General features: G+C 48.4%; 1 protein-coding gene across 26 annotated transcripts in view; it reads right to left on the reverse strand.

Annotated features, from left to right (window-relative positions):
- Positions 1 to 22,699, reverse strand: part of ANK1 (ankyrin 1) — a 188,497-nt gene that overhangs the window by 105,023 nt on the left and 60,775 nt on the right. For 7 of the 26 annotated variants that reach the window (XR_014528652.1, XM_083514113.1, XM_083514115.1 and 4 more), the window contains exon 1: positions 15,766 to 16,024. The exons of 16 other annotated variants lie outside the window; for them this stretch is intronic. Coding sequence is in view for 9 of the 10 variants with exons in the window: in XM_083514113.1 (XP_083370239.1) it covers positions 15,766 to 15,801 (36 nt within the window). In the remaining variant the exon portion in view is untranslated. Of the gene's footprint in view, positions 1 to 5,107; positions 5,374 to 15,765; positions 16,025 to 22,699 lie in introns of those variants that run through there. 3 more of the 26 variants (XM_083514116.1, XM_083514111.1, XM_083514104.1) reach the window with 3 other exon arrangements.

Consider the following 22,699-nt stretch of genomic DNA (forward strand, 5'->3'; position numbering starts at 1 on the left):
TTTAAGAAGGCCTTCTTGCTATTTTTTGGAAATCGGCATTCAATTTCCTGTATCTTTCACTATCTCCCTCACATTTTGCTTGCCTTCTTTCCCCCGCTATTTGTAAGGCCTCGTTGGACAGCCACTTTGCTTTCTTACATTTCCTTTTCATTGGGATGGTTTTCGTTGCTGCCTCCTGTATAATGTTACGAGCCTCCATCCATAGTTCTTCAGGCACTCTGTCCAGCAAATCTAAATCCTTAAACCTGTTCCTCACTTCCACTGTGTATTCATAAGGGATTTGATTTAGATTGTATCTTACCGGCCCAGTGGTTTTTCCTACTTTCTTCAGTTTAAGCTTGAATTTTGCTATAAGAAGCTGATGATCGGAGCAGCAGTCAGCTCCAGGTCATGTTTTTGCTGACTGTATAGAGCTTCTCCATCTTTGGCTGCAGAGAATATAATCAATCTGATTTTGATGCTGCCCATCTGGTGATGTTCATGTGTAGGGTCGTTTCTTGTGTTGTTGGAAAAGAGTGTTTGTGATGACCAGCTTGTTCTCTTGGCAGAACTCTATTAGCCTTTGCCCTGCTTCGTTTTGAACTCCGAGGCCAAACTTGCCAGTTGTGCCTTTTATCTCTTGATTCCCTACTTTAGCATTCCAATCCCCTATAATGAGAAGAACATCCTTCTTCTTTGGTGTCATTTCTATAAGGTGTTGTAAGTCTTCATAGAATTGGTCAATTTCAGTTTCTTCAGCACCAGTAGTTGGTGCATAAACTTGGATTACTGTGATGTTCAAAGGTCTGCCATAGATTCGTATCAAGATCATTCTATCATTTTTGAGATTGAATCCCAGTACAGCTTTCGCCACTCTTTTGTTGACTATGAGGGCCACTCCATTTCTTTTACGGGATTCTTGCCCCCAGTAGTAGATATGATGGTCATCCGAACTGAATTCACCCATTCCCGTCCATTTTAGTTCACTGATGCCCAGGATGTCAATATTTATTCTTGCCATCTCATTTTTGACCACATCCAACTTACCCAGGTTCATGGTTCTTACATTCCAGGTTCCTATGCAATATTTTTCTTTACAGCATTGGACTTTCCTTTCGCTTCCAGGCATATCTGCAACTGAGCAACTTTTCGGCTTTGGCCCAGCTGCTTCATCAGTTCTGGATCTACTTGTAGATCCTCTGCTCTTCCTCAGTAGCATGTTGGACGCCTTCCAACCTGAGGGGCTCATCTTCCAGCGTCATAACTTTTATATGCCTGTTGTCTTTGTCCATGGAGTTTTCTTAGCAGGGATACTGGAATGACTTGCTGGTTCCTGCTCCAGGTGGATCACATTTGGTCAAAACTCTCCACCTTGACTTGTCCGCCTTGAGTGGCCCTGCATGGCATAGTTCATAGCTTCTCTGAGTTATTCAAGCCCCTTTGCCACGGCAAGGCAGTGATCCATGAAGGGGTACTAGATCCATTCTAAAGTGACAATCAAAGCTCTCTCAGCTTTGGGTACTAGCCCTAACTTTGCGGTGGAAAGCCCACTTTGCAAACAGAAGGTTCCACGTTCAACTCTTGGTATCTCCAGGTAAAAGGGTCAGGAAGCAGGTGATGACAGCAAGCTGCTGTACACTGAGCCAGATTCCTGTTTTGGTTAGCTCACTATGGTCTACATGAGGTTTGGCTATCCTGCAGCCCTCCAGATGTTGCTAGACTACAACTTCCAATTCCTTGACCAGTGGCCAAGCTAGATGGGGCTGATCGGAGTTTGAGTCCAGCAACATTTAGAAGGCCACAGGGCAGCTCCCCATAATCCACACTGGCTGGCAGCAGTTTTCTGGGGTTTCAGAGAAGGATCTTCCCCAGCCCGGCCTGGAGATGCCGGGGTTGTATCAGGGACCTTCTGCAGGCCAATCTGATGCTCTGCTACTGAGCTCCATTCCTTCTCCTAAGAAGGGAATCATAGAATCATAGAATCATAGAATCATAGAATCATAGAATCATAGAATCATAGAATCATAGAATCATAGAATCATAGAGTTGGAATAGACCACAAGGGCCATCGAGTCCAACCCCCTGCCAAGCAGGAAACACCATCAGAGCACTCCTGACATATGGTTGTCAAGCCTCTGCTTAAAGACCTCCAAACATCATTTCCAGGCCTTTGACCATTTTGGTTGCCCTCCTCTGGACACGTTCCAGTTTGTCAGTGTCCTTCTTGAACTGTGGTGCCCAGAACTGGACACAGTACTCCAGGTGAGGTCTGACCAGAGCAGAATACAGTGGCACTATTACTTCCCTTGATCTAGATGCTATACTCCTATTGATGCAGCCCAGAATTGCATTGGCTTTATTAGCTGCCGCGTCACACTGTTGACTTCTGCCTGAGGCTGATGGGAGCTGCAGTTCAGCAACATCTGGGGAACATCATGTCTTGCTATCCCTGCAGCACATGGAGAAATAGAGGGACCGGCTTCCCATATTCCTAAAAAGTGACAACCTCTAAGGCCAGCAGAACGCATTTGGGTGCATGTGGCAGAAAATCCAAATGGCAGCCTCACCACTGCCAATTAGCATTTGGCACAAACCAATCCAGCCTCTTTGGGTCATTCATAAAATGGCCTTTCATGTTCCAGAATGACGTGTCCAGATCCATTCCCTCCTCTGTTTTATTCCACTGGTACCTGGTCAACCACTATTACTATTTTGAGTATTTAGGAGAAATGGTGCTAGCCTGCAGACCAGGGGTAGGGAACCTTTTGCAGCCAAAGGGCCACATTCTCTTCCAGGCAATCTTCTGGAGGCCACATGCCAGTGTTGGGCAAGCCAGAGGCAAACATGGGTACAGCAACAAATTAAAACATTACTTTTGTACAGTAGGATAGCTTATACACCCCTCCCTCCCCCACCCCTCCCCCTTTGAGGCAAGCCAGAGTTGACAACAAGCAATCCAGGAGGGTGAGAAGCAAGGCCTGAGGATGGTGTGGCCTGGGAAGAGAGGCCGTGGCCGGGAGGGGATCTGGTCTGAAGAAGGTCCCCAGGAGTCTGAAGGGGCACGGGACTTCCCTGGTGTCTGAGGTTCTCCATCCTGATGCACACCCTTCCAGCACAGAAATACAGGCAGTTGCCATATACAAAGTCAGACAGTCAGTCAATCTAGCTCTGTATTGGCTACACTGACTGGCAGGGACTCTCTAAAGCTTCAGACAGTCTCTCCTAGCTTTCCCTGGAGATGCCAGGGATTGAACCAGGGACCTTCTGCATGCAAAGCAGATGCTCTACCTCTGAGCTATAGCCCTTAGTTTCTCCCCACCACCACCACCACCACCACACGTGCGCATCAAAATCGTCTCTTTGAGCTTCAGCTGCTCTTTACGAAGTGCAGGAGGGTCCCCTGCAAATCAGGTGGGAGGGATGGAGGGAGGGTGCTCAGGTAGTGAGTGATCCTTGGGCCATTATAAGTACCCAAGAGAAGGCCTCTGATGCCAGCATCTGTGAGATTCTGGCAGGTATGCCACCCTGATATTGTTCTGGCATCACGAAGCCCCACAATGGCAAATGTGGGAGAAGGCCTTCTGCAAGTGAACGGTCTACCTCTTACAGGCCTATGGGATGCATCCATCTCCGGGGGCCTCAAACATTTTGGCTGGCCTCGACTGAAGCCATTGCTTGTGGGTCAACGATGACCACTCCATCCTGCTCTTCATCCAAGTCCTCTGGCACCTGCAAAGGACTCAGGAGAAGACAGCAACCAGGCTCTCCCTTCGCTTCAGATTCTTTCAGAAGTGGCAGGAATCTCTCCAGCTGCTTCCGAGTATCTCCAAAGGCTGTGGCGTAGAGAGAAATGCGGAGGTGTGGGGAGAGAGAGCTTGGTCCCACCCGCACCTATCAGAGCATGCTAGAGCCCTTGGGGGAAGGTCATCTCTGGCCCTAGGAGGAGGAGCATCCCAATTTCCCTTTATTTCACTAGTTTTTCCAGCTCCAAGTTCTCTGCATTTCTGCATCAGTTTGCAATTTTTAAAAAAAGATTCTTCATGAAAATTCATCAGCATTTTAATATATATATATATTACTGTTACACAATTTGTATATACCACTTTGTATATATGCATCATATGAATAATTGTATGCAATTTTGTCTAACAAAATTTGCAAGCAAATTTTTCTACCACAATGCATTTTTGTATATTAGTCTTACTAATATATGCATTTACATGCACACTTTCACGTATGTAAGTATGCATCGTGGTACACATTATTTGTCTGGGGAACTGCATTGCAAACTGCCAAAGTGTGTGTTTTGGTTTGTGATTTGTTTCAGGAAGCTGAAGTTTCCATGTAAATCACACACCTCTCCTGCCCCCAAGTTCTCTGCAATGCACAGAGGAGGGGGTGTCCCTCACTTTGCACTGGGCAACCACAGGGGTAGGATGGCTTGCAGTTCAGCCATCTGAAGGCAAACACACAGATTGCATGCCGTCGCTGAGGCGTACTGGAACAGCTGCAACCAAGGAACACTGGCCCTTCCATGCAGAGTAGTGAGTGTGGCCCCACAAAGGGTGACTGCGAGAGAGAGAGATGGTGGAAAGAGGACCAGGGAAAAGCTCACTAAACTTGGACAGAGGAGGACATCAGTTTGCTTGTTTCCCCCGTGCAGAAATGGATTTAGGAGCTTGTCTAAGACAACTCTTGTGGGCCCTTCTGCTTGCTCAGTTTTTTATCTGCTGGAGGACAAGACTCTGCAGCTGCCACCACCCTCTGGCCTGAACTTTACATGTTGTCCTAAGGTCCAAACAACTAGGCAGAGCCAAAAGGGAATTTCTCACTCCAGAGGCCTGTAAGGCAACTCAGAAATGGCGAAAGGGTGGCTTGGTATGTCAGCTGGGGGGGGGGGAGAGATGGACTCTCCCCTTCTGTGTGAGCTTTCCCCTGCCCTCGAGAGACACATAAATAAGTACATGTGAAGCAACATGCAAACTGAACTTTGAGGGCTGAAATGCTACCCCCCCTCCACCCCCCAGTTCTGACAGGCAGGCAATTTCCAGAGCAAGAGAAGCAGGGGGGGGGTGAAAGCAGAGGGACAGGAGGCTTTGTGCGAAGGAAAAGCACATTTCATACTCACAGCACTGCCTGGCCCAGACTTCCCTTGCCGTGCTGCCATAGCCCAGCGCTTGAGCCGAAACCTGAGCCCAGCTTCAATCTCTCCCTCTCTCGCTCTTCCTCCCTTAGCTATTCCCCACCTTTGGGTGAGCCGGAAAGTTGCGTTGCATCCTGTCTAAAAATATAGGCTGCCTTCCTCCTGCCTCTGTGGCCGCTGCAGGGTGAGCCAGATGCTAATGGAAGATGTTCCACTTCTCCTTCTTCTTCCTGCCATCATGATGTCAGGCAGGGATATTTAATAGCTGCCTGACTCTCAGCAACAAGCGGCTGCTGGCTGCCAACCCATTGGCAGCGGGGGGGGGGGGTGCCAGCAGAGATGCAGGTGCCAGGACCTCAGGGGGAATGCCAGTCAGCAGGCAGGGGAATCAATGGGTGGCAAGCTTGCCACAAGCAAAACAGAGCCAGGCCAAGGCATTCTGGTGCCTAAAGCAGGGGCAGGCAAGGGGCTCAGCTCTTGTCAGGGGAGACTCTCCTGCACAAACAGGGATGGGCAAACTCGGTCAATTTTGGCTTCTCCCAACTCCTTTTCCCGATTTCTTCAGTGTAGTTCCCCACATTTACACATCAGTTTTTGATCCATTTATTCTTTAAGTTTCTGCTTAGAGTTTCTCCTAATGTACACATTTTTGCAAGCATTCCCCCCCCTAATATAATGTGTTTTTAATGTCCTTAAAATATGCATTTGTAGGCAATACTCCCCCCCCCACCCCCAAGCACTACTGGGTCAAGTTGGTACTAACTTATACAGCTCAAGACTAGGTTACTTGAGATTTATCCCTTTTATCCCCAGTAGATCACTGTGGTCTGAGAAAAAGCTTCTCCTGCAAGTTCCGAAGATCCCACAAGCGGTTATTCTGCAGTACCTCAGAGCAGGGCTTTTAGTGTTGCTGCTCATGTTCTGTGGAACAGCATTCCTGTCCAGATGTGACAGGAACCCACAAACTGCACTTTCCAGATGAAGACGTTTTTCTCACCTTGACTCTCTGCCACAGCTGTCAGCTCTGTACTGTTTTTAGGTTTAACTGCCATTATTTCCTGTGCTGTTTTAAACTGTTTTGGGGCTGATTTTATTGTATTTTTACATTGCCATGAAATGTATGTACAAGGAGATAACAACAACAACAACAACAACAACAACAACAACAACAACAACAACAACAACAACACTTGCCTGCGAGCGCTCCAGTTGGAGAACAGCCTTTACCAAAGGTGGGCTTTGAAGACACTCGAACTCAGGACGCAAGGGAGAAATGTGCTAAGAGGAAGGCACGCTTGGCAAAGCCACACCGTGATCAACTCCCCCCGGAAACTAATGTCCCCACTGTGAAAGGATGTGTGGATCCAGAATTGGCCTCCACAGTCACTTACAGGCTCATTGTTAAAACCGTGTTCGTGGAAGACAATCTTACTCGGCTACGAGTGATCGCGAAAGAAAGAAAGAAAGAAAGAAAGAAAGAAAGAAAGAAAGAAAGAAAGAAAGAAAGAAAGAAAGAAAGGTATTTAATTTAACTGCCATTATTTCCTGTGCTGTTTTAAACGGCTTTTGGGCTGATTTTATTGTATTTTGTACATTGGCATGAAATGTACGTACAACGAGATCATCATCATCATCATCATCTTTGTATGCACTGTATGCTCCTTTCCTCCAAGCTCCAGGTGGCATACGTTTCTCGCACTCCCTTGTTTTCTCCTCACAACAGCCCTGTGAGGTAGGTTAGTCTGAGAGGCAGTGAATGGCCCAGGGACATCCAGTGAGCACGACTGGAGGAGGAGGGATTCAGCCAAGAATCGCCCAAAACTAGCCCAATGCTCAAATCTCACCACTATGCCACATGGGCTTTCCCGCTGTCTCTGTTCCTCTCCACTACACAGGCTTGGCAAACTCTTGCATCACCAGAAGCAGAAATTCCAGACAGAGTCTGTAGAACTGGGATGGCGCTTGCTCCATTATTCCACAGACCTGGGGCTTGCAGTGTGGAAAGGGAAGCCACCCAGAGGTTGGTGGGCCACAACTCCGATCCCCCTTGACCCCTGGCTATGCTGACTGGGGCTGGGGGGAGGGGGATCCCAGCATCACCTGGTGGCATGACAGCTGCTGCCCCTGCCGTGTGGGTTGCTTGTGTGCACACAGACATGCGCATCAACATCCCAGGCATGTAGGTGAAGAACATCGTAAGGGGAAGAGCCCACATCACAATTCCAGAGCATGTTGCAGCCTGGCAAAAAGCACAGGAAAGGACAGGCAGCAGGGCCAGTGTGCTCTGGGAGAAAGGGTGTGGCCAGAGGAGAGTCTCAGGAGCTGGAGAGGGAGGCCCAGTTGCCCTATTCCGTCTGCAGAGCTGAGGTTCCCCACCCGTGAGCTACAGCATCTGTCTCAGTCCAGGGTCTGTTCCAGTCTAAGCTGGAGATGCAAGAGCATGTTAAGGAAGAGGCTCCCCTCCGTGCAAATGACCTTGCCATGGCCTTTAGTGATGGACTCTGCAAGGAGAGGGCACTCCAGGGATCCAGTAATGGAAGCAATTTGGCATCTGGATCTCTGGACTGCACTGCAGGATTTAGAAAACAACACTCTCTGGGTTTGCATCAGTGCCAACCTTGACTTTTAAAGCGGGATTTTAAAAATGGTCCCGTTGGTGGCAAAGGTGCTGGGGGAGCCTGGAGAAAGCCGGAGGGTTCAGGGTAGAGACCCAGCATTACCCGCCACAGCATGCCAGCATTTGTCAACCTGGTGCACTGCAACTCCCATCAGCTCCTTTATGGGGTGATGGGAGTTGTTGTCCAAAACTCCTGCAGGTGCTGGGTGGGCAAAGGCTGCCTTAAGGCTTGTTCCTTCAGCAGACCAGCAGCAGGGCTTGTGGCACAGAGGCAGCAGCCTTCTAAACTCACTTCAAGTGAAAGCAGGCACCACAAGTGAAATATCAAACAAGGGGAGGCAGATGTGGGCTGCAGACTGGAAATCTGACGGGGGATGACAGTGTTCCTCACCCTGGTCCTCCCCACCCTGATGGCCTGAACTATGTTTTAGATCAAGGGAAGGAAAGAACAAAACACATAAAGAATCAGGGCTTCCAAGTCACCCTTTGAGTAACGCCAGCTGCATCCCAAGGTCCTTGGAATGGAACAGCAAGAAATAAAATAAAATAAAATAAAATAAAATAAAATAAAATAAAATAAAATAAAATAAAATAAAATAAAATAAAATAAAATAAAATAAAATAAAATAAAATAAAATAAAATAAAAACCACAACACCTCTGTGCATCAAATGCTGCAAAGTGCAATGGACATAGCAGGGCAGCTCAGGCTGCTTTCCCAGACAGATGCCATCACCCAGCAGTTCCACCCAACTCCACATAATTCTGCACTGGACTGATAAGGAAAGGTTCTAGAGAATTCCACCTTTCATGAAGCAGACAAATTTATCAGCTACAAGACGTCTGGTGCTGTACTCAGCATGTGTGTCAAGTTGCCGGTTTTTGGACTGCATCAGAGAGCAGGCGCTCAGCACAGCCCCATTGAGTTCAAAGGCCAGAAACTCCAAAGAGGCATCTGGCTGGATGCTGGGCAAGACGGCTGCATCCAGAAGGGCTCTTCTTAAGTTCTTTACCCCAAGCTCTTCTGAATGGCGCCTGGTGCAAAAGACATACACCCAGAATGAAAGAATCCTGAGCCCCAAATTGTGGTTTGAGTAATGAGAAGCTGAGATCACAGCCCTACAAAAATCCAGTCTAAAATAAAGCTAGAAGTCAGAACAACCCACTTCCAGAGCAAAGGCAACTCCTGCCCCCTGTTCTGGCGAAATGCACAGCTTCTCATGCGTGTCCCAAGAGACAACAGCCATCTTCCCATCAGGAAGTTGCCTGACTCCTAACGTAGCCCACCCAAGAGCAGAGGACAGTGTCTTATTCAGAGTCAGACCATTTCCCCACTGAGCTCAGTACTGCCTACACTGGCTGGCAGTGGCTCTCCAGGTTTTACGCAGGGAGTCTTTTGCAGCTGGACCAGGAGATGCGGAGACTAAACCTGCTGGGACCTTCTGCATGCAAAGCAGGTGCTCCCCCTGAGCTAAGGCTCTTCCAGCCTCTATGCCGCTTTCTGCTCACAGGCAATTAGCCCATGGATCTAGCCTGGAACCAGCCGCTTCCTTTCGTCTGCAGTCTCAGAAGTGCATCCTGATGTGGGCTCTTATGTCTTAGCACCAAGCGATCTTCCTCAAACCAAGAAAACTCAACACTTCCACCTAATGGCAAAATGGTGCCTCTACAGTCAAGACCCCTCAAGCACCAGTGTGGCTTGGCGCATTGCTAAGTGTCATCTCATCCCTGGCCAAGATTTCACGGCTGCCTGCTCTGCAGGTCTTTTCCTTGAGTCTCGTGCTGTTCTTTCCCCCTCGCCCCAGCTTCCAAAATCGGAATTACTCCACAAGTATCCATCAGTTGCTGCTGTTTTATTTCTTGCCAGCAGAATTAAGAAATGAACCTGATGTTAGATTAGACACGGGCATTTGACTGAAGGATCCCTCTAATGCACTTAGCCGTTTTCACAAAGCAGGAGAAGCAAACGTAAAGAGAGAGACAGGAAAACAGGAGGATAGATCCCTGATGGAGACCCTGCCCCAGGGACCTTATAGTTTAAAGCAAGAAGGAACAGCAACAAGGGATGAATGCAAGCAGAGGCAGCCAAGCGTACTTAGGTTTTTGTTAATCTTCAAAGCCATAATGGGAATTGTTCATTAACTCCTCATGGCTATGAACTGCTAAAGCTGCTTGAAACTGAATCTGACCCTGGGACCCTCCAGCCTCCACCAACATGGTGCCCTGAGGATGCTTTGGGTGACAAGTCCCATCAGCGCCAGCCAGCAGGGACTTCCTGGTCCACAGCTCAGACTCTCAGTCAGCAGTTCTGTGTGCACTTGCCCGGGAGTAAGCCCCACTGAACACAGGGAGATAGTTGGAAGTACAACAGCAGGGACCATTCAGTTTGTGTGACTTATGGGGTTAATTCTGTTGCTGGTGCGGCTGGAAGCAGACTTTGACTGGCTGGAGATTTTAGTCTGTTGGGAGTTAGCAGTTTCTCCCTGGATTATGTCTGCTTTATTCCAGCTACTTTGCTAACAGAGACTAATGTCTGGAGACACATGCCTAGGATTGCAGCATTTGCTACTACATTGCATCCACTCTATACAGTGGTACCTCAGGTTAAGAACTTAACTCGTTCCGGAGGTCCGTTCTTAACCTGAAACTGTTCTTAACCTGAAGCACCACTTTAGCTAATAGGGCCTCCCGCTGCTGCCGTGTCGCTGCTGCGCGATTTCTGTTCTCATTCTGAAGCAAAATTCTTAAACAGAGGTACTATTTCTGGGTTAGCGGAGTCTGTAACCTGAAGCGTCTGTAACCTGAAGCGTCTGTAACCCGAGGTACCACTGTAGTTAATAACAGTCTTATGTAAACTGCTTGGTGAGATCCACCTGAAAAGCAGTATATAAATATGGCAAATAAATAATAACAAATCACACCAAGCAGGGGAGGGACATTTAGGAACACAGGAGGAGGCTGTCTTATACTGGATCAGACCACTGGTCTATCTAGCTCAGTATTGTCTGAGCAGCAGTGCTTCTTTTAGGCAGGTGACACTCTGAGCCCCACCTGGAGATGCCAGGGACTGATCCTGGGACCTTCTGAATGGAAGGCAGAGGCTCTGCTGCTGAGATAGGACCAGGGCTATTTATCCAGAAAAAGAGGTGCCAGAACTCACCAGGAACACCTCCCTTGATGGCGCCCACCAGAGAGGGGCTGGAACCTCTAGCGAGTTCTAGGCTCATGACTCTAGTGAGCCCTGGATATGGCCCTTCCCTGGCAGGGTGATTCTTTTCCTGGAGGGCGTCAACGGCTGCTATTGCTTTGTCCCATCTCCACTGCTGGAGGCAGGATGCCTCTGGGCACCAGTTGCTGGGAATCACAAGCAGGGAAAGGCCCTGCCTGCCTCGCCCTCCATAAAGGAGTCTAACCCTCCTTGAAAGCCATCGACGTGGATGGCCATCATCCTCAGCTTGGCTGGATCAGCCCAATCGTCCGTCCACCTAGCGCAGCATTCTCTTCTCAGAATGGCCAGCCAGATGCCCAGGGAAAGTCCCAAAGGGCTTTCCCCACATGTGCTCAGAGGCAGATCACGTTCAACAGGAGAGAGAGAGAGAAGCCACCATGGTTGGACGCCACTGCCATCCTTCATTAAAAGAATTCATGTGTCTGCCGATTGCCACAGGCAACACACACATGCATGCACACACAGTTAAAAACGTGTGTGCGAGAGACTGTCACACATGACGTTCTACATCAGTCTCGTCCCCTGCAGATGTTTTGGATGAGCGGAAGCTGTAGTCCAAAACCTCAGGAGGACCCAAGGCTGGTGAATGCTTGCCTGTTTCCTGCACGCCTCTTGTGTTGGCTTTGCAATACGTGAAATGCCTCTTGCTTCCAACAAAGCTGAAAGAGAGCAGCCAACAGAGCTTTCTCCTAACCTCCTGGCTTCCTTTCTGCCATCCCTTCTGCCAGCTGAAACCTTCATATAGCTCCCTCTGACCAACCATCTTGATCTCCCACTTTTAGCAAATTTGATGGTGGGGAAAACGAGTTTTGAACAGGCCGGGCAGCTACTGGCAAGGAGGCCTGTTTCCAGAAACACAAAACTCCTTTGCTGCAATTTGATACAAATGCTGAAGCTGCTCAGGCAGCAAAGTGGGGGGGACTTAGCTTTAGAAAGAGCCAGCCTCCGAGAGTAAGGCTCTGTGACAGCTGGGGTCACTAAGGACAGTCTCACTGTGGCGCATCCAAGGATGGCCCCTGACCGCCTGCCCCAGGGGCTGGCACCAAAGTCACAGCCACCGTTCGGTGCGCAGGAGACACTTGCGAGGCCCCTCAGACGGACTGGATGAGCTGGGGCAGAGGCTCAGAATGTTCCGTTGCTCACAGAATCTAGCAGCTTGCAGTCCAACTTTTGTGAGGCGAGGGAAAGTGGTCCATTTGGCTGGGAATTAAAACCTCACACAATGGGAAGCTGAGGAACTAGGGAGAAGTCTCAGAATGTAGGGAACCTAAGGAGTATGAGTGAAGAGTCTGAGAGGAAGTACACAGAGCAGGAAGAACTGGAAAAGAGAAGCCTGAAGGGAGGGTGGTTGGAAGACGGGGGAAAGGGCACCAAAACAAGAAACTCAAAGAAGAAACCTCACAGCACAAGCTCAGGAAGGAGCTTTAATTTATTTATTGTCTTTTTACCCCATCTTTCCTCCACAGAGTTCAATGTGTTGCATATGTCTTGTGTCTTCACCCCCACATTTTATCCTCACAACAATCATATGAGGAAGGCTAGGCTGAGAAAGTGTGACTGGCCCAAGGCCCCCTTGTGAATTTTGGGTGGCTGAGGGAGGATTCGAATCTTGGTCTCTCAGGTCCTAGTCCAACACTCTGACCCAGCCTTTCTCAACCTTAGGTTCCCAGACATTGTTGGACTACAACTCCCATGATCCACAGCCAGCAGCGGCAGCAATCAGGGATGATGTGAGTGCCAGTCCAACAACATCTGGGAACGGAAGGCTGAGCAAGGCTCCTCTAGCCGCTCCGCAACACAGGCTTTGTATGCCCTGGTTGGGGCCGGGGGCGTCTTAAGAGACAAGACACTTCAAGGAAGTTGGGGCAAAGCAGGCAGTGGCCCAGAAAGCAGGCATGCAAAGGAGCTTGGGAGTCAGGGAACTGAAGAAAGGAGTAACCAAAGGGAAAGGAGGGGTGGGGGGAGGTGTCTGCGGAATCTGTGTATCGGGCCCAGGGAAAGGAGGGGCTCTGAATAATTAGCAGGAAATATGCAGGCAAGGGAAGAAGAAGAAGAAGAAGAAGAAGAAGAAGAAGAAGAAGAAGAAGAAGAAGAAGAAGAGGAGGAGGAGGAGGAGGAGGAGGAGTGCCAGTCCAAAACATCTGGAAAGTACAAGGTTAGAGAAGGCTGGTAACGTTAATCAGTCTTCAGCACCATGCCGAAGTGTGTGCAGGAGCCGCCCTCACACCCAAAAGCTCCTAGAACTCTGATAAGGAGTTCTTGCTCATTAATCTCTGAGCAGCAAACCTGACATGGGTGGCACTTTCCAAATAGCAAGGTAAGGAGATGCTCCAGAAGGCCACAGCAACCTGGGCCAATAGCCGGATCCCAGAAAATGGGGCCCCTCCTGCAGGAGGTAAGGCAGCCATGGCTCTCCCTGCCTTTGCCCCCAGTCAGCCTAGTCATCCAACCCTCCTCTCCACGCTTCAGGCATAAACCGGGAGACAGGATGGGCTACAAGGGGAGGCAGGGGGCAGGCAGCACAGAGGAACAATATTGGAACATAGCAAGGTGCCTTTTATGAGTCAGACCCTTCATCCATCTAGCTCTATAATGCCTGCACTGACTGGCAGCAGCTCTCTGGGGTTTCAAGCAGGGTTCTCTCTGAGCCCTACCTGGAGATGCTGCTGGGGATTCAACCTGGGGCCTTCAGCAGGTACTGCAAGCGCTCAGATTTGGTGCGAGACCACTTTCTCTGCTCCTCTGTAGAAGAGGCTGCCTGCTACATCTCTGCATGATCCTGCTGCATTGGGCAGAAGGAATCACCCTGCTCTGACCAGTGTAAAGATGCTGCAGAATTACATACCCTCAACTGAGTCTGACTGACGCATCTCTGAATAAGTTTTGACTTGGACTTGCACCTGCTTTCTCCCAACAGTGACTCATGCAGAAGGCCGCTTTTCTGGAGGCAGGCAATTTCAATGCACTCTGCAAGCAAAGCTTTTGGGGTGCCAGCCTCTCAAAAAATACTCCATTGCTGATTTAGTGGTGCAGCCCCCAGGGATCTGTAGTGTTGCTTTCCCAGCTTATGATGGACTTACAAAATTTTGAAAGCACAAAGTATGACCAAAATATTAGAAAAGGGGACAATGCGTTGCAATAAGGGCCATACAATAACCTGCAAAACAAATCAATCAAGAGAGCAGCAAAAATATACCCCCAATAGACTGCAAAATGCCCTGGAGCAAGCTTAGAGGCAGTTTTAGCAGTCATGTCCCCTGACCCTGGATTTTTAGCACCACCAGCAAACAGAGGAAGAAGCCACAACACAGACTGAAATGGGTGGGGCTGAGAACCTCCGCAACAACAGACACACACACACACACACACAGGGAACCCATTTCAGAAACCATTCCCTCCAGCTTCCCAGCAAAAGTCTGCTAACGGAGCATTAATTCTACCAATCTGTTCCCTCTCAGCTTTTTTAGCCGGGTGGAAGCAAGACAAGTTCACACCTGCTTGGCCTAGACATTCTGGACGAAGAAGGCTCAGAGCAGAGAACTGTCTGCTGCGATCTATCCAAGCCCAAAGAGAGAACTCTGGCAAGGCAGCAAACCAACGAGAAGGATTCAGCAAGTGCAAAGAGGAGGCGTCTTTCCTGCAGCCAGTTCCTGCCAGCTCAGCATATCCAGGCTGGTGGCCGGGCAGCAAGGCTTTCAAAGCACCAGCCCTGGCTCTTGCCTTCAAGGAGGTTTGCCAGCTACTCTGGAGAGTGTGGCTTTGAATGCAAGAAATGCAGGGAGTCCCTAATTCTCTCTCTCTCCCTCTCTCTCTCTCTCTCAGCTCATCCAGACTTCCTTTAGTGCTGCGTTTTGAGGCACAGGTCCGTGCTTTAAAGTTCTGTGTCTGACCGTGGTGATTTGGTTCGGTTTTTTGTCCCAGCGCTCCTCTCAGAAAAACCAGCATTTTACTGTTGAATCGGCACAAATGGCAATTGGGTTTTCTGCTGTTTGTTCCGATCCATGGTAAAACACAAGTTTTGCCAGGGGCAGAACCAGGATCCAAAACAGCAACCATCACTCAGACACAGAGCAGATTGCACCCAAACCTGTCTACAGCAGCTAGCAAAAGAAGTGCAGAAACAGGCAGCCGGTATTGTAGGTTTCTGTTGCATTTCAAAAGCCTGCAGAACCTGTGTGACCGTTAGCAATAGTGGTGCCTTCTATACCAAGGCAAGCCAGGCTCCTTCCAAAAAGCCTGCGGACACCTCTCTCTTGAGTGTGGGTGATGCTGCTTTGGCTACATTAGAGTCCACCCTCAGGAAATCAGTTTGCTACTATAAGGAGGTACCTCCAGCCAGTCCTTTTTTTCCTGGGGGTACTCAAGGGTACACCGTACTGGCCCCTATCCCTCCCCCCAAATGTTAGAAGTGTGGCACTTCCTGCAACAACTGCATGGTGAATACTGGCACCTTCTTTTCTTTTCTTTGAAAAAGCACTGCTGCCTGCCTGCCTGCCTGCCTCTGGGTCAGGGGTCAGCAAACTTTTTCAGCAGGGGCCGCTCCACTGTCCCTCAGACCTTGTGGGGGGCCGAACTACATTTTGAAAAATAATAATGAATGAATTCCTATGCCCCACAAATAACCCAGAGATGCATTTTAAATAAAAGCACACATTCTACTCATGTAAAAACACGCTGATTCCCAGACCATCCGTGGGACAGATTTAGAAGGCGATTGGGCCGGATCCAGCCCTTGGGCTCTAAGTCAAGTCTAGGATTGAAAAGACACCCAAGCAAAATCTGCTGTACCAATACTTACTCTGCACTGGCTCCATTGCCATATGGAACCCGACATCGCCGCTGCTTGCTCCAGGAAAGCAAGTGGATCCCCCCAATGCTTTCAGGCTGCACACTCAAAGGATGAGGCTCACTGCTGAACTTTCTTCAGCCACACAGACGCTCCACACCAGGAGCGGCAGATAGAAGGAGTGGCAGATAGAAGTTGAGATGGGGCACACCATAATCGGCAGGCACAGAGATGCTGCAGCGCCTGCTGCAGGGGAGGCCCCCCTTCTGGGACTGTGAGATTATACAGAAGGCAGGACAACAGAGCTCATGAACTTTGCCTTATCACAGAACACAGTCCATAAACAAGCTCACGGCTTGGGATGATTTTGTTGTAGCCATTAAATAAAGCATCACTGGCAGATGTAGCCAGGAGACCAAGCAGATAATAAGCCTTGGCATTGACGTAGCGTTGTTTTAAGATTAAAAATGTTACACCGCACCTTTTGTCACCTTGCTCTAAGGTAGCTTTCCACATTCCTAGCCTAATGTAGAGTGCATTCCTAGTGGGCAGAGCAATTTGCATACATTAGCCCAGTAATCTTCACAATAGCCCTGCAAATAGGCTATTGCTTTTATTGTTGTCACTGTGTGTTCTTCTTCTTCTTCTTCTTCTTCTTCTTCTTCTTCTTCTTCTTCTTCTTCTTCTTCTTCTTCCCTGCCCATCTGACTGGGTTGCCCCAGACACTTGTTAGTTGCTTGTTACCTACAAGGTCCCTGTCATTGTCTGCATTGTAAATCAGGGAAGGGTTGTAGCTCAGGTGTGGAGCACCTGCTGTGCATGCAGAAGGGCCAACTGGCAACATTTCCAGGGGGTGGGGGTGAGAGAGACTCCTGCTTAAATACCCCAGCCAGCCACTGTCAGCCACTGTAGACAACACTGTGCTAGATGGACTAGTGGTCTGGCTCAGTCTATGGCAGCTTCCTAAGTTTGTAAACTAGTTGCCCCAAGCTCAGACTGCATCGCTCTTACAAGCCACTCTGGAGTTCCTGTAGCAATAACTTTCAGTACTTTGGAACTAAACTAAGTTTTTTCTGCCTGAGCAACTTTTTCTGAATGCTGTATAGATATGGCTATGAATCTGACCTTTGGGGAGTTTGTAAGTAAACCATTTTTAACTTACCAAACACGTGATCTTTTTCTATGCTAGGGAAGAGGGAAACTTTGGAACTCATATTTTAAAGGTCTAATAGTCAATATTGCCACTCTGCATATTTTGTGATTTAAAATCTCTGCTGGGCTTTTCTCACCCAAGAGTAGTTGGCCCAAACCTGGATCTTGGCATCCAGGGAATTCTCCTTTCTATATATCTCTTTTATGTCCTTTGCATCAACGTATTTGCCCTAATGAATCAGCTTCCATGGAAAAGCTCTGAGTAGTCTGGGGAGCTCCAGAACTGTGAGTCACATTTGTTTCAACATGGCAGTGATGGGAGAGTTTCCTGAGGGACTGTGTCCCATACTGATCAGTGGGAAGCAGCAAAGAAATTCCACCCCAGAGGCAGCAGCACTTTCCAGACTGCAGCTCAAGTCCCTTAGCCTTATAAAGAAACTGGCAGCATATATATATTTTCCATGGAGAGTAGAAGCCTTGCTAATTTTCAGTATCTTGAATGCCCCTCTGCAATTCTCAATAGAAATCTGCATTCTAGGATTTACAGCATCGTCACAGACACAAAGGTATCTTCGCCTTCAAGTCTTGCACTGTTTTCACTCATTCTTAAGAATGATTTAATGGATGTTATGTCTCCTTGCGTGGGGAAGGAGACTGACAAAGATTATACAATAAAGATGAGATAGAGGCCCTTGCACAGCTCAGGCCAAAGCATGACTAATCTTCAAGCTTTTGTCAGGTCATCTCCGCTGGCCTTTCACTGTCCAAAAGGCTTCTCTCCACTGCTTATGCTTACTTGTTTGCACTTCCCGCTTTGGCCAAGGGAAAGAGCCCCAAAGCACAGGAAGGGCAGGAAGGGAGAGCAGACAAGAGCCATTTAAAAAGGGGAATATAAAACAGCAGCACAGAGTTGAATAGCAGATCCGGGGGCCACAGAGAACTCAAACAGGATTTAATTCCAGTCTGCATATTCAAGTGAACCAACTAGATTCACATTTCCTGGTCTAATATGCAGGTTGGAATGCAGTTTTCCTAATTTTGCCGTACAATGTGTAAAAAAATGTGTAATGATACAGAAGCTAGAAGGAACAGACTTAGGAATGAATACCTCTGAAACTGGCAAAGACAGGAAATGGATTGATTAGTTGTCCTCAGTAAGTAAGGACAAGGAGTTTGCACTGCACACAGTATTTGCTTGCCTGAAATGTTCTGCAACCTTCCTGAAGACTCCTGGAATTCCACCCACATTTACTTTCTTTTCATACAACAATTCCAAGAGCTACCAGGAAAGCTACAAAGGCCAAACCTCCAGCTATCTGCCCTCAAGAAATCAAAATGGCAAAAAGAGGCACAGCTCTGGTATGACGAGGGGGAGAAAAGCTTCTTTCTCCCTGTCCACCTTCTCAACCCCAGGAAGATGTTTCTCCACTTCCTTCTGAGTGCGAAATTAGACATTATACAAAAGATGCATGAAGATTCTCCTGCCACAAAGGGACACAGATTAGTGGTCCTCAGATTACCTCTGCTCCTCCTTTGCTCCCTGCTGGTGGTCCTCCTCTTTACATGGGGAAAGGGAAGGGCCGCTTGTGCAATTTATAAGTTGAAGGGTCTGACAATGCTGGGAATTCGGAAACAGACCTAGCTGGGTGGCAGGGTTGTGCTTGCAGAGGACCTGTTCACTGAGCATTTAACCCTGATTTGCTTGCAGGAAGGTTAGAGGACTTTATGTCAAAACAGGTTCTATCCCACACTTCCCATCATTTCCCCATCACTTTCCTTATTGCAAAAAAAAACACCCTGATTTTTGGAGGAAGTCATAGAATCTGAGAGCTGGAAGGGATCCTGAGGGGCATCTAGCCCAACCCCCTGCAATGCAGGCATTTCAGCTAAAGCATCCCTGACAGATGACCATCCAAGCTCTGCTTAAAAACCTCCCAAGGGAGACCATTCCACTGCTGAATAACTATTACTGTCAGAAAGTTCTTCCTGATGTTTAGCTGGAATCTCCTTGGTTCCAGTCCTACAAGCATGCTCCCACTTCCACGTGACAGCCCTTGAGATATCTGAAGATAGCTATCATGTCTCCTCTCAGTCTCCTCTTTCCCAGGCTAAACATACCCAGCTCCTTCAACCATACCTCATAAGACTTAGTCTCCAGACCCCTGATCATCTTGGTTGCCCTCCTCTGCACACATTCCAGCTTGCCAACATCCTTCTTAAATTGTGGTACCCAGAATCAGACACAGTATTCCAGGTGTGGTCTGACCAAGGCAGAATAGAGTGGTACAATTACCACAAAGGGGTTTGTTGTTCAAGAGTGCAAAATTAGCAATAACTGCATAACCTGAACTTGGCAGTAAGTGATGGAATCCCACCCAAAAATAACACCAGCCTGAAAGTGCCCAGAAGAGTCTATGTAATATTTTGGCCTTGACAGTAAGGCCACAAAACTTAACAGCTCACAACAGCTTCCCATGTAAGTCCCTTGTAGCCGAGGGCTGTAGCTCAGTGGTAGAGCATCTCCTCCACATGCAGCAGCTCCTGGGTTCAATCCCTTTCATCTGCAGGTGAAACCCTGGAGTGCAGACAATACTGAGTTAAAAGGGCCAGCGCTTTGCCTTCTCATAAAGAGAGTTGCTATGGTTTTAAAGGAAAAGCAGCTGTGGGAGTTGCCCCTTCTTTCAATGAGGGTGGAGTGTTGGAGCACTTAACCCTCTCACTCCCTATTATTTTCTTCACTCACAATGGCTTGTCCTGGACTGCCACGGTCCTGCATCTTACCCCTTCAAGCTAGGAAACGAGGATTTTTGAGGGATTCATTCATTTGTTTGTTCGTTCATTCATTCATTCATCTATCTATCCATCCCTCCATCCATCCTCACATCTCTATATCCCACCTTTCCTCAATTGACTTGTAAGTGGCATCTATGGCTCTCTCCTTTCCCATTTTATCCTTACAAAACCCTGTAAAGCAAATTAGGCTGAGAGAGAGTGACTGGCCCAAAGTCACCCTACTAACCTTCATGGCTGGGCGAGGATTTGAATCCAGGCCTGCCAGGTCCCAATCCAAGACTCTGGCCACTTAACACTGTGCTGCATCCCCTTTCAGAGTGAAAGCACCCACATACAGACCTCGCACGGATACTGTTTGCGCATCTTTAGGCTAAGGCCTAGTTCAGCTGTCATTCATCAGGGCGTCAAAGCCAGGCAGCATGCAATGATTTAATACAGGGATCACTAATTGTTTTTGTTAGCTATTTGCAGATGGCAGAGGCTCCAACCTGGAGAGATTTATCTGTCTTGCTCCATCAATTACTTTGCTACTTTAATCACATCCTTCCATGCACTCTCCCATTGATTGGCCTGTTTACATCTCACCTCCCTCAACCCATTGCTCTTTCTTGTCAGGGCTGGAGGAATGAGTGAATGCCCCCTCCACCACATGCAGCTAGCTATGGGATCCTCTTTGGGACAGAGACACCCCTGACAGGCCTGAGAGATGGGTTAATATTCTAGAGAGAAAGACACCCGACTGTCTTTCTAATGCAACAGCAGAAGTACTATCTATGCACTGGGAGATTGATAAGGAGGGGGCAAGTTAACGCAGAATGAGCATCTGCACAGTCATTTAAAGAAAAAAGCAGCAGAGGAAAAGCTTCATTCCAAAATAAGGTCTGCTAGGTGCACGGACCACTTGATGCAATTTTAAGAACAATTTATGTCAGGAACCTCAGACAAAAAAGATATTGGAACCTGAGGCCAGAAGCTTTAGCAGGCTGGCTGTTTTCCGGGATTCTGTTCAAGTCCAGAAAAAGTGAGGAATGTGATAGTGGGAGTATAATTCTTGGGAACATCAACCTGGGGGGGGGACGACGACGACGACAAATTTCTAGCCTTTGAGGCTGTGAAGAGCGTGGCTGTAACAGTTGATGTGGTGAACCTTGGCTTGGCCAGTGCCAAAGGAGTCTCCATAACAATTTTGGAAAGTTGGCATGCTGAAAAGAAGAATTCTGACATGCTAGTTTTTTTATGTGCTATAGGGTATTTTTATATCAGGGCATCCTCTTGCAGTCTGGAGTGGGACCCACAATAAATACAGAAGGCCCTCAAATGTTCAAATCATGTCACATGCATATGTTCCCTCCTTCTCATTACAGCAACCCTGTAAAGTAGGTCAGAATTAATGTTTCCATTTCCAGGTGGGGGAGCAGCGGCTAAGAAAGTATTAGGCAACCCACTCCAACTATCAACGTCCTCATGAAGATAAGATTTGAACAGCTGTAGCTCAGTCTCCTAGCCACTTTAAGTATACCGCTTAGGCCTAAGAGTGCAGAAGACTATGGTGTATCTGGCCAAATCCCCAAAGCTGGAGAAGCAAGGGAGCAGGATTTGCATTTGTCAGGAGGACTGGATCTCAGGGCCCACTCAGAGCAGCAGCAGAATAAGTTCTGCAGGTAAGCAGATACCTGCAAGTCAGCCACATTTGCATCCTTGATTCAGCTCAAAGAATTGCTTCCTTCCAGTGCAGAAACAACTGGCACAGGGAGAGCAGCGCTGCAGCTGCTCCAACCCCAATCTAGCCAATCTGGAGTGGCTTTAGATGACACGGCGCCATCTGGTGGCCACTTGAAATGTCACTCCACAACAGCTGTTCCCCCTCCAGAAAGAGAGAGAGACATGAAGCTGCTGGCCATCTTTTCTGTGTCCTTGCTGTGGTACAGCAATCTGTGCAGCCATACCGTGCAACCAGCTGGCTCCCCATGGTCAGACTCAGTATCAGGCAGCTTCCTATGCTCCTGTGTTGCATTTCCTACCATGCCCCTATTTTGCATTTCCCACAATGCACCTGTGTTGCATTTCCCACCATGCCCCAAATGAGCAAACTTCCATGGTATTGTGGGAAATGTAAACAGTGGGCAGCTTTCCAACCCAGCTGCTGTTGTCAGATAAGGCTGCAGCCTTGGACGGCCACTGACAGCACCATCCACCCACACACGCAACTGAAATACGCATTGCAATGCCGTCAGACACCACCCTGAGTCGGCTTGGCATCTGGGCTCGCAGCTGTCCTAAGAAGAGGACAAAGTGGGCCCACCTAGTCTAGCAGCCTGCTCTCACAGGGGCCAAGCAGATGCCCAGTGGGAAGCCCCCAAGTGGGACAGGAGCACAAGAGCAGCAATTGATATGCAGAGACATGGAACCATAGGGCTGTAGAGTTGGAAGGGGCTCCGAGGGTCATCTAGTCCAACCCCCCACAGTGCAGGGATCACAGCTAAAGAATCCCTGACTGGTGGTCATCCAACCTTTGTCTGAAAACCTAGAATGAAAAAGAGTCCACCATCTTCCAATGTAGTCCATTCTACTATCAAACAACTCTTCCCATCAGAAAGTTGTTCCTAAAGTTGAGTTGGAATCTCCTTTCTTGTAATTTCAACCCATTGGTTCAGGTCCTCCAGAACAGTAGAAAACAAACCAGTTCTCTCTTCCGTGTGACAACCCTTGAGATATATGAAAATCTCTTCTCAGTCTCCTCTTTTCCAGGCTAAACGTCCTCCACTCCCTCGACCATTCCTCATAAGTCCTGCCTAGTCCACCTGCAGCGCTTCCACTACAAGGGCAGGGGCAGAAGTTCTACACTTCAAGGATGCCATCTGGGATGCCCCAATGTCAGTCCCTGTCCACCAGGTCCTGCAGAACCCTGGCCCCAGAGCTCCCCAGGACCCAGGCCCGCCAAGCTCAATGCTGACTACACTGGCTGACAGCATCTCTCCGTCTTCTTCAGGCTGGGGACTGA

The sequence above is a fragment of the Podarcis liolepis genome, assembly GCF_965112155.1.
Source record: "Podarcis liolepis genome assembly, chromosome: 7".
NCBI classification, from domain to species: domain Eukaryota; kingdom Metazoa; phylum Chordata; class Lepidosauria; order Squamata; family Lacertidae; genus Podarcis; species Podarcis liolepis.